At 34.2% G+C, this 12,836-nt stretch overlaps 1 protein-coding gene across 7 annotated transcripts in view; it reads right to left on the bottom strand.

Moving 5' to 3' along the window:
• Nucleotides 1-12,836, bottom strand: part of LOC143241222 (latrophilin Cirl-like) — a 117,145-nt gene that overhangs the window by 83,014 nt on the left and 21,295 nt on the right. For all 7 annotated transcript variants that reach the window (XM_076484760.1, XM_076484761.1, XM_076484757.1 and 4 more), the window contains exon 2: nt 12,237-12,353. In XM_076484760.1, coding sequence (XP_076340875.1) covers nt 12,237-12,315 — 79 coding nt within the window. In that variant the 5' untranslated portion in view covers nt 12,316-12,353. The remainder of the gene's footprint in view (nt 1-12,236; nt 12,354-12,836) is intronic.

Here is a 12,836-nt window from a genome sequence, read left to right as displayed (position 1 = left end):
CCGTTAGATAAATGTTTCTTGTGTAACTACAGAGCAAAATAATGATTTTATTGGTTAAGAAAAGCGATGTTTTCAAATTAATTAGAAGAAAGGTAGGTGTATTTATAATCCTCTTTTTAAGCCTTTCGTTGGTAGTATCTTTGACTGAATATCTTTCGAAGAATTTTTTTGTGGGCAGTATTATCTTTCAGGGGATACTTTATGGAAAATTTTCCATTTACGCTTACCAAAATTGTTGATGTGTTTGCTTTAGAGCAAAGCCAAACGGAACTATCTGTTGCTTCCCCCGAGGAGAACTGAACCCCGGATTTTAGCACTGTAAACCTGCAACCTTAGTGTCGACCCATCAAGGTATCGAAATATTAATAGAAAAATAGAAGCATTTTTATTCTACTTGACGTTCATATAATTCCTTCTAAATTTCCAAAGTTTCAACACTTTATCGCTGTCCACGGCTTACGTAGTCCACTCTCAAACGTTATTTTCATCTCTCTCATATGAAATGCAGGTCTTAAAAATACAAAATACTTGAGAACATAAATAATTATTCATACAGAAAGTATTTTAAGAAAATTAAAATAATTTTAGATTAAAAATTGTATGAAGTATAGTTACATATAATTTAAAGAATTTTCTTTTCATAAAGACAACCAACCAAGTTTGAAGACTTGGAGAACATTTTATGGATAAAAAAAAATATTAAACCTTGACGTTTAACAATTTATTATAAATGTGCTTGAAACAAAATTATTCAGCTCTTATCATTGAATTATAAAATAACAAACTAATGGCCGAATACCATCTCAACAGAATAAAACGTAATTAAAATCGCTTGTTTGTACAGAGATACATTATAATATTTTCGTTTTCGTACTGGGACATAACAACATAATAATCCGTAATTACTCGTAAATAACTTTCAAGTAAAGGCTTCGAGCAATGCCAGAGATCTCTTGGTGTAATCCAAGGGTTAATGTTTTCTCTTTTCAATCTAAAAGCACAAAGTTGAAGCTTAATGATGTTCCTCAAATACTAATGAGCCCAATATATTCACTACCAAAGAATAAAGAACATTAGCCATGCAGGGTCGAACGATCCGTTATTTCCGGTAGGAGAACATTCTTATTTCATTCTAGTAGTTCCCGTTCAACCATAACCCTTCGGGATTCCCATAGTTTTGTCATCAGATAAATGATTATCATAGCTAACACACATACTTTCTTTACGCTTCTGAAGCCTGTCAAGATTTTACTTATCAGAGATAGAGAGAGAGGGGGAATGTTTACTGAGAAGATTAATGTTCACGGATTCTGAGTTTTGACCGTTTTGAATTCTGTTTGGGAATCCAATACATTAATGTGAAAAATAGCAAGAGAAACACTTCTAGTGTAATATGAGTATTTTTTGACATAACAACTAATGGAAATATCCTCAACAATAATTCACTTTTCCTTTTGTTATTTCCTTTCATAGCAAGGATAAGATACACCACCGAAAATTAAAAACCGAACACTAATGGTAGTTTGTTTTGGTTTTTTGGTTTAGTTTTCACGCAAGTTTATCTGGTATCTGTCCACCGCAAGGAATCGAATCCTGGAATTTATCCGTGTAACTCCGTAAACTTACTGCAGACCCGAACACGGATAGAATTGTAATTTGAATGTTATTATATGTTTATAAATATATATGTATTTTCAAGACGGCTGGTATGGGTATTAAAATTTAATTAAAATATAGTACAGAACAACGTTCCCACCTTCTTAGTTCATCTTCAGGTTTACAAAGAGAGTTTGTAACTGACCGTTGTCGGGTACATGTCTTAGGGACGAGAATGTAAACGGGTATGGGATTGTAGGGGACGTTCTAGTTAAATGCTAAGTTATTAATAGCCGAGAGAATACATTTCTACTTCAAGTGGGTTTCTCGTCATCACGAAATAATAAATATTATTTTAATATAAAGAAGTGTTCATGAAACGAAAAAATTTTTTACCGCTTTCGTGAATAATCCTTTATATTGAAATAATATTTAAATGTTATTGTATATAAAAATAATATATATATTTCAAAGAAGCGTAAACTTTGAACTCAGTTCATGTACATCAAGTTATTAACGTTTGAAAGAGAAAACATATATAACAGCTTGTTTATTAATTTCGCGTAAAGCTACACGAACGCTATTTTCGCTAGCAGTCCCTAATTTAGTAATGTAAGACTAGAGGAAAGGCAGCTTGTTATCATCACCACCCACCGCCAATTCTTGGGCTACTATTTTTTTAACAAATAGTGAGAGTGGCCATTACATAACAGCCTCCCACGGCTGAAAGGGCGAGTATGTATGGCATGATTGGGATTCGAGCCCGTGCATGCCAGGCCGATATAATAGCTATCGTGAATGATACACAATGCTGATGTATTTTAATTCACAGATTGCTGTATAGTTACTAAAAAGAAAAAAAATATTCATTAAACAATATATTCACTGTTGTGATGCCTTGTGAAACTGCCATTTTAGTAGTACGTCTGGAGACTTATAGCATTAAAAATCGGGTTTATATACCCACGGTAGGCAGAAAAAAGATAACCTGATGCGTAACTTTGTGTTAAGCAACGAACAAAGGCATCATAACGTTATTTGGTTACGTCACTAAAAATTCCTAATTTCGTGCAAACCGCGTCATAAACTGCTCTGTTTATCTTTGAGATTATTGTATTTCACTTCTTTTCTTTCGTATCCATTATGCACAACCTTAACAATATTTGGATTGTGAGTGTGATATATACATATCACATTAGAATTGTGTAAATGTCAATGAACGTCTATGTTGTATCTTGTTGTGTCTATATATGGCTGTATATTCTACACGACGGACAAACCTAAACATCTCCATTCTACAATACTTTGTTTCGTCTTTTGTTTTCGAAATCATCAATTATTTATACCTGTGAGGATTACATGGCCTGATGATTAATATGTCTGGATAAGCATTCAGATTTTGGGGGGTACATTACGCTATAAGAGGTGCGGTTTACTCCACTATTTGACTAGAATAACCCTAGAGTTTGAGATTAGCGTTGTTAACTAGATAGCTAGCTTTTCTCTAGCAGTTCGAATTTAGTGACGAATAGTACAGGAAACTCTTGCTTCGATAAATGTATGAGTAGTCTTGTATTTATGAAATGTCACTCAATGGTAAAGGTTCGTTTTGCTTCTTTCTTGTTAATCAGCTAAACAATGGTTTACCTGAGCTATGCCATCTACGGGTATTAAAACCCGGATTTAGCTTTATAAGCTTCGGGAGTTACCATTTAATCATCGAGAGTCAGTGTAGTGAAATTTATCCTTTACACTTGCATTAATGAATTACACATGAATAATTTAACCAAACATAAATTTTCAATGTTGGATAAAGTACTGTGTCTCAAAAATATCTCTTGGTAGCCTAGCGGTAAGCATGATGGCTTATAACACTCAGATTCTGGAGACGATCCCAGCGGTGGAGACAGCACAAACAATCTATCGTACAATTTTGCGTTAAAACAAAACAAGTTAAGACGCAAGAGGGCGTAGTGTTAAGTAAAGAAAATGTTAAGTGATAATAATTTATTATAGTATACTACACGTAGCACTTTTCACGTTTCATACAAATTCATAAATTTTCTTACCAAAAAAGAAAATAAAAAGGAAGAATAAAAGAACAATGATATAAATTAAGCAGAAATTATATTATTTGTACTTCGTTTGGCTTTAGTTAATGTAGTTTGTACACGTTTGACTTCATCCTATGTTTGGTCGTTTTCAGACAATTTGAAATGTAGCTATGTTCACATTCTTCAAAAGCTTTCTCTGTTTATTCCATCCATAGTTCTAATAAGTTGAACTGCACAAAATCTTTCGTAAAACGTTACATTGACAGGATATACTAACATTTGAAGGAGAAGAATTTGTTACACCCCTGTTTTTTTTCTGTCTTTTGGGCGGCTTTGCGAAAAAAAATTAACGTTCCAGCAGAGAATCTGTCAGTGCCCCATCACCACACCAATTTAGAAACGTCAGCATGAACGACAAACGTCTTTACCGATTTAAGAAAGATAAATTTCAGCTTATAAGAGACTATTCAATTGAAGTTTTATAAAACTTTTCAATTATAAGTTGCTGTTTGTTTTATTTAAAGAAATGGTGATCAATTTCTTGTATTAAAAAAAAGGATATTAAACAGAAACATCTTTGTTATAACTATATGAATGGAAGAACAAAGTGTTTTTATATTGCTCTGTTTTTTTTACGAAACAGATAGGAAGATTTTCATCATGTCATTACTGCCTCAGTTATTTTAATGGAATTCTGGAAAAGCACTTTTTAAATAAATATATGGATTTACTCTATTAAACAACCAATGATATGTTACTTGTGTGAAACAAGTAGGAGAAAAGCGTGTACTTTTAGATATTCAATTAAATTGTTCTATACATACACACATAAATATATATCAGATTATCCCATTAGTCATGTCCAAAAATTTAGTACAGAAAGTGCATCATCACTTCTCTCTTTGTAGCAGCCTTTAACGACTATAATATGTAGTAGGACGTGTATAAAAATGTCCAGACAAATAAAAGAAACTAGCCCAACTCCACTTTTTCAGATCATTAGGCATTTGATGCTTTATGAGTTTAAAAAGGCAATAGTGCAGCAGAAACTATACGAAACATTCAAGGTGTTTATGGTGCAGAGTTTCTCTGTGAAACAAAATATCGAAGGTAATTTCAGAAGTTCGGATCTGGTGACTACAGTTTAAGTGATGCACCACATTCAGGTCATGTTAGTGAGTTTAATTATGACATTATGCTGGCTGCACTCGATGAAAATTGTCCTGTAACAGTTGAAGAACTAGCACAGAAGCTTAATTCAACCCATTCAATAGTTCACCGTCATCTGCAACAGCTTGGAAAAATGTCAAATCTTGGAAAATGGGTTCACCGTGATTTGACAGAAGCCAACCTTAGAATAAGAGTGGACATTTGCACTTCTCTGAACTCTCGTGAACGTGACTGACCTTTTTTGGACAGGTTAGTGACTGGAGATGAAAAATGGATATGTTATAAAAATGTTAAGCACTGCAGACAGTGCAGACACTCAGTACAGGTGCACAGCCCAAAATGGACCTCCACCCAAGGAAAGTCTTGTTAAGCGTTTGGTGGGATGTTGTTGGTGTGATCCACTTTGAATGCTGCACTCAATGTAACGATTACATCAGACTTCTATTGTGAACAGTTAGAGTGCTTGAATGTTGCACTGAAAGAAAAGAGGCCTGCTTTGATCAATCGTAAAGGTGTTGTGTTAGACCAGAATAATGCATGGCTCCATACAGCAAGGATCACATCTGCAAAGATTGAAGAGTTAGACTGGGAAAAACTTCCTCATTCTCCTTATTCTTCAGACCTTGCCCCATCTGATTATCATCTATTCCAAAGTTGGAGAACTATCTTGATAGAAAAGAGCTTGGAACATTTGAAGATATCAAAACTACCGTCTTTTCATTATTTTCCTCCAAACCCTAAGAATTTTATAGAAGTGGCATCCAAAAGCTTGTGAATCGTTGGCCGGAAGTAATTATTAATAATAGAACATACATTATTAATTAAATATCATTAAAAGTGTTTGAAATCCTTTCTATTTTTCTGAACCTAAAATCGGACATAACTTAAGGGATGTCCTGCTGTATATGGCAATGTTGGACATTCTTAAACTAGCTAGTTTAGAGTTGTGCTTTTATTAAGCTTGGCCTTTCGTGGCCTGGGAGGTAGTACGTCTATATTGTGCAACCGCGAATTTGTAATTCATGATTCATTGTCGCAAAAACGTCATTCGCAGTTTGGAGCTTTGAGAGGCGGCGAGTGCTCTTCACTAGCTGTCTTTCCTCTTGTCTACGATTCTGGAATTATGGGAGGATATGATTAAATAACCGCTATGAAACTCTGAGAAAAATTCTAAAATAGAAAAAAAAAGACGTCGACTTTTAAAGGATTCAAAAATATTGTTTTTTCTCGGGAACGAAACGTAAATTTTCCTTTTTATACCTATCTGCTAATGAAAATAACACAGACTTTGTTTTTGTAACGATTTTTTTAAAGTACGGCGTAGAATGCAATAGTGATAAAAAATTCGAAATAACTGCGTTCTTGTTTTCATAAAGTATTAGTGCTAACGTGAGAATGTCTACCAGCCCCTCTGTTAAAAAAAACAATTGTATCACAATGCAATTAGATTAACATGTAAATAAATGTTTTTGTTTTGTTTTTAAATAGTTATATTTGATACGACCGGCGTTTGAATACATTTATACTGCAAAAAAATATCAGCTGTGAGGGTTTTTGTTGTATTAAGAAACAGTATTTGTTGTTTTCAATATGAATGATGCTTTATATGACACCTGGACTGAACAGCTACGCCAGAGGTTCCAAGGCTCAATTGTGTTCCTATTTTTAACTTGGTGACCACATAATGAACACTTAGGCAACAGTTCCCGCCGCCTACTTTTAAGTGGATAGCGAAATTGGCTGTCATTTTTATAAACGAAAGAGTGTCTCGTGTTCAACGACACGTCCTGAGTTCGAACCTTGAACCGTTCAAACTGCAACCATGGAGAAACTAACCATTGGGTCATGTCTGGCCACCAGTAAAAACTACTTGTTAAAATTTAAATATGACCGAAAACTATTTGTAAAAGTGAGGATTCTTTTATTTTGTTTCGTGCTTTTGTCAATAATTCTCTTATGAAAATCCAAACATTGAACAAATTTAACAAACCGAATATAAAAATGTGATTTTAAAAATAAGTTTCTTTCACTGAAGTCTCGAATTATTTTTACCGAATGCATCGTAAAAATGACTGTATTTTAAAGAACACTATTTAACGCTACACATCTTCCTCTCTCTCTACGACTTCGTAATCTGATGATCGCGGGTTCGAATCCCCGTCGCACCAAACATGCTCGCCCTTTCAGCCGCGGGGTCGTTATAAGTAACAGTCAATCCCACTATTCGTTGGTAAAAGAGTAGCCCAAGTGTTGGCGGTGGGTGGTAATGACTAGCTGACTTCTTTCCTGTTTTAGACTACTAAATTAGGGACGGCTAGTGCAGATAGCCCTCGAGTAGCTTTGCGCGAAATTCAAAAACAAACAAACCTCTAGGACTTACAACGCTGAGTCCGATTCCCCGGGATGAACACATCAGATAACCCAATGTGGACTTTGTTCTAAAAGAAACAAACTCTCTTTCACAGCTGATCAATTTCTTTTTCTGGTATTCTATTTCTGTCTATCCATGACTCATTTTCCGAAGAGTTAGAAGTTTCTTAACCTGTAATACATTGTTCAGAAGTTAAAGATAACCAAAAAACAGATTGTTCGGGAAACTCTTGTTGCTGAAATGGCAAGACTACACTAAGAGTTTACATGGGTGCTCATAGCAGGAGGATAACCTTGTGAGTCCTTTCGGAGACTTAAGGAAGAGCAGGAGGATAATCTTGTGAGTCCTTTCGGAGACTTAAGGAAGAGCAGGAGAATAATCTTGTGAGTCCTTTCGGAGACTTAAGGAAGAGCAGGAGAATAATCTTGTGAGTCCTTTCGGAGACTTAAGGAAGAGCAGGAGGATAACCTTGTGAGTCCTTTCGGAGACTTAAGGAAGAGCAGGAGAATAATCTTGTGAGTCCTTTCGGAGACTTAAGGAAGAGCAGGAGGATAACCTTGTGAGTCCTTTCGGAGACTTAAGGAAGAGCAGGAGAATAATCTTGTGAGTCCTTTCGGAGACTTAAGAAAGAGCAGGAGAATAATCTTGTGAGTCCTTTCGGAGACTTAAGGAAGAGCAGGAGAATAATCTTGTGAGTCCTTTCGGAGACTTAAGGAAGAGCAGGAGAATAATCTTGTGAGTCCTTTCGGAGACTTAAGGAAGAGCAGAAGAATAATCTTGTGAGTCCTTTCGGAGACTTAAGGAAGAGCAGGAGAATAATCTTGTGAGTCCTTTCGGAGACTTAAGGAAGAGCAGGAGAATAATCTTGTGAGTCCTTTCGGAGACTTAAGGAAGAGCAGGAGGATAATCTTGTGAGTCCTTTCGGAGACTTATGGAAGAGCAGGAGGAACGGATAGAAACATTTATGAAGGACCAACAGAATAACATCAGGACGAATTAACTTTTAAGTGTCGCATAAATAGCTCTTAAGTATCACATAATTAACTCTTAAGTGTCATAATTGACCAAAATAACTGATAGTATGCACCATGAAAAACAGAGAGTGTGTAGTGGCGTACAAAACAGCGATACGTAAATGATTTACTAGGTCTTAATGCTATTCTGGTTCTGTGTGTGAAATTCCGTATGTGAAATGTCGTAGAACTTTCACGAGAGGATGACATTCTCAGAAAGTGTACTTTGTCGTCATATGTATAGATGAATTAGAACTGATTCTGTTTATAGTCTAAGGCTCACCTAAACTTGCGGCTATACAGCAAGAAAACATTGAATACCTGGACTATATAGGAGCATTTAATGGAGCCATCTGTTAGTTTAACACTGTTGTATAGAATCTGATTACTACTTCCCCATCTTTCATGGACAAAAAAAGCCAGTGCTTTGATAACCCTATAGCAAATCCCCAGGTGGACTCAGCCGATAGCCCGATATGCCTTAGTTATAAGAAAAAACACTCTAATATGTTCTAAACTCGTGTTTGTAGTGATAGCTTCGTAACTGTTCTATTGTTCTGAAAGTGCTTAGGCTTAAAACAAAGTACCTATTTGATGCAGACGGTATTATTGTCACATTTCTAGAAGAAACTGATTTCATATTTTTTCTCAGAATGCACGTGCATAAAGTATCAATTACTTTAGTTTTAAGTCGTTTGCTTCAAAAGAAAATAAGAAAATAAATTTTTACATTTACCAAAAAAAAAGGTTTTAATATAAATCTTGTATTTTTTGTTCGTATATTATATTAAATAAAATGCTACAAAAACAAGTTCAAAGCTACTGCATGAGTTTACACACATTTCAACACAGGGTAATTTTACGAACTTAAATTTGTCTGAAATAATCAGAATCAATTAGATAGATTCCAGATGGGAATACTTCTGTAAAAAAAAGACTCTACTGAATGCTTAGAATATTCCTACTCGCTCTTACAAAGTATGTTGTAGAAAGCAAATAATTATGTTTATTCAAAATTAAGACCAGCAAGAAAACGTGACATAAAGTTTATAACAGAAGGAATTACGAAAAAAACACACACATTCAAGCATAATATGCCATGAACTTGATAAATAAGACATTATGAGAGTACGTTGAATTAATATAATTTAATGTTTATAATGGTAAACGATTCAAGTATAACGCCTCAGATTAAGATAACATAATTTCATAGCAAATACGATATATAAACTTCTTATAACTTAAACATGAAAACAGTGGTGATTATGAGTATGGTACCCCCTCCTAATATAATTCAAATTATACCATAGTAGAGAATATGAACATTATGCATAAGTTTAATAGAGTTTAAATCATGTCACAGTAAAACTAAACTTGAGTTTGAACACTTTTACGTATTTATATTTCAAATGTACAAAGTACTATTTTCCGTTTATGTGTGATGTGATGCATTAGAGTTCTAAAATCTCCAAAAATGCGACAGTGGAATGATCACTCCTGCCAAATGAACCATACAAGAACTATAAATATATATTTATATATATATATAACATTTCCCCTGCTATATATATATATCCGTTCTGGTGGAGAGTTAAGGTTGGCTGGATATGAATTGAAGCCAAGCTAATACTTTCACCTAAGAACTGTTCTATGGTCTATTCTTCGTTGTCCAGAGCCGAAGAAGCCAATTTCTTAGCTTAGGTGACTTGGAGATATAGTTCTGAATCGATATCACGAGTATCAAATTCTTTTCTCTTCAGAAAAATAAAAATAAAATATTACAATCCAAAAATACCCAATGCACACGTGTGAAGGAAAATGCGGACTGACTAGAGATTAGGTCAGACATAAACAAACAGCTGGTCATAACCTCGCATATACTAAGAGTGATAGCGCGTGAAAAAAGAAGCCTCGAACCACCTCATACCAAAACCTATTATTCGCGGAAATAGCTTCGGTCTGTTTTTCTTTTACGCTTTAAAGGAGTATTATCTCATAGTTTCCGTAAAAAGTTCACAAACCAATGTATTCAAACACTCTTATGTATCGATTTCTCCAATGATCGCCTTAAAACAGAACTTGTATTTCCTAAAAGTTAAGTTTAAGTATGGAATCTAATGAAAGTATATTGGAATCAGATACACGTATAATACAGTAAATATTTACTTTGCATACTATTTGCATAAGTTATATTTGCGTCTGGGATTTTATTCTATATTATTCAAGTTGGAATTTAGTTTGAATGTCAAACATAAAAAAATCAACACATTATCGTATTTAATAATATATTAAAACACACAAGCTTGGTCCGTAAATATATCTTATTAGATTATTTAACAACAACACCAAACATATTTTGACAAAAAACTTCAAGAAAGAGTATATCAGTAGCTTGAAACGCGAAGTACAGAAATTTAACTTCATTGACACAAAAGTCATTGAATATTTAATTGGTAAGAAATATGATGCCATAATTAGCATATATTAAAGTAAAGGCATTGATCTCAAAATCACTAAATATAATCTAGAAACAATCCCAGAAATTGTTTTGTTTCTGCACTTACGTCATTTTGTCAAAAAAAAATAAAGGATTAAAAATTTAACATTTTTCTTTTCGTAATAAGAGTATTTTCAGAAACTGAATATCATCCTTCATCGTTGTTTTTAGATCAAAAAAGAATAGAGAACGATGTAAAATTTACAAACAAACATGTCTTTATTTTCTCAAAAATTGATCTACAAACATTTTTACTTTATTAACACCCGTTAACAAAATGTTCTCAGTTCGGAGTACCGCTCATTAATTGATTTTAGGAAAGCGCTTCTGATTTGATCTTCATTAGCTATCCTTGTCGCGTTGATGACCTTGTTGTTGAAAAGGGTGAGCGCTTGCTATCCATTATACCAACTGCATAATAATGTGTGAATCAAAACATTTGAAATCACGTCCTCTCAAGGATTGTTGAATAAAAACCTTTGTCATCTTTAATTTTGAAAACTTATAAAATATTATCAGTTCGGGTACTAAGCACTTATAATCTAACTCTGTTCATTAAGAGGGTACATTTGTACATAACGTTCACACACATACTGAGTTTTAGTATCTTGAAAGTAATATTAGTTACTCTGGTCTTAAGTCACTAGAAAGTGATTGTCAGATTTCGAGGAGTGTCAGCGCTAATCGACCCACATTTGGGGCCCGGCATGGCCAGGTGGTTTGGACGCTCGAACGTAATCGAGACTTGCGGGTTCGATCCCCAGTCACACCAAACATGCGCATCCTTTCAACCGTAAGGGCATTATAATGTGACGGTCAATCCCACTATTCGTTGGTAAAAGAGTAACCTAATAGTTTGCGGTGGGTGGTGATGGCTAGCTGCTTTCCCTCTAGTCTTACACTGCTAAGTTAGGGATGGTTAGCGCAGATAGCCCTCATGTAACTTTGTACGAAATTCAGAAACAAAACAATAAATCGCCTATACGTTCTTTATATATGCTACTAAATCAACTAGATTTATTTTTTGTACCGCTTCTAAGAAGTTCGAGCAGTGCGTCTGATACATATATACTTAAAATAGCTATTTGTGAGTTTTATATATTGTTTCTATTCATGTTCGAGATATATTTGCCGAGAAACATTATCAACTCATCTTTCGGCCAATACTTTTCCATATTTAAGAATGGATGCATGCAATGTTCGTAATCATATGTAAATTACAAAATAGTTCATATCCATTTAAATTTAGTTTAACCAACTAAGGACAGGTTACCCAGTATATTAAAGGCTGTCATTTAATTCTTTACAATAAAACTTGGAAATTTAAATAAAAATAACTTAGAATGCTTTGTTGGTACATGTGTTTTTTTTTTATCAGTTAGCAGAACAAGGCAAGTTATTCATAAAACTCTTTTCAGTGATTCCAAAAATTAATAGCCATGCACTGAGCAGAATAAACATTAAACTACAATCATTTGGAATGTTCTAAAATATGATGAAATGTAGAACAAATTAAAAGAGTGTCTTCCACTCACCTCCGCGACGACTCACTGTTAACCCTAACAGTAGACACAAAATCAAGAACATCAGCTGCAAACGAGTTTCTCGCACCATTTCTTTTTTTTTTTTTCTTATTGGTCAGTAGAACATTCCTACAGGAAGAAATAAAACAAGAATACAGGTTCAAACTATGTGTTTCACTGTATTAGAAATTCCAAAGTGATACTTAAAATATACGTGACATCAAACACAAAGCTCGTCTCGAACACTTATTTGCTACAAGAACTGATAAACGTGCCGTGTTATAACAGAGAAATACATAATTGATTAAATGTAACAACGAAACAGTATAGAGGCGTAAAAGTATGTTCACTGTGTATGTATATATAAAATGCCATGCTTAAACCTAATGAGGCTGAGTTTATATGAAAATCGTTAATGATAACATCAACTGTAAACATTTAATTTATCGATATTCAGTATCCTTTTATTTGTTGTGTGTTATGCAGCCTAAATGAAACCAGGAACGACTTATATATGTTTGTATTGAACCAATAAGTGATCAACGTTAAGTTTTTGGAAGGCATGTAGCAGCTGACCGATTTGAAATTGACAAGTATAAAGGTTTATCAAGT

Source organism: Tachypleus tridentatus, chromosome 2, assembly GCF_004210375.1.
Source record: "Tachypleus tridentatus isolate NWPU-2018 chromosome 2, ASM421037v1, whole genome shotgun sequence".
NCBI lineage: Eukaryota > Metazoa > Arthropoda > Merostomata > Xiphosura > Limulidae > Tachypleus > Tachypleus tridentatus.
The sequence above is the reverse complement of the archived record's forward strand: the minus strand, read 5'-3'. Positions and strand labels throughout refer to the sequence as shown.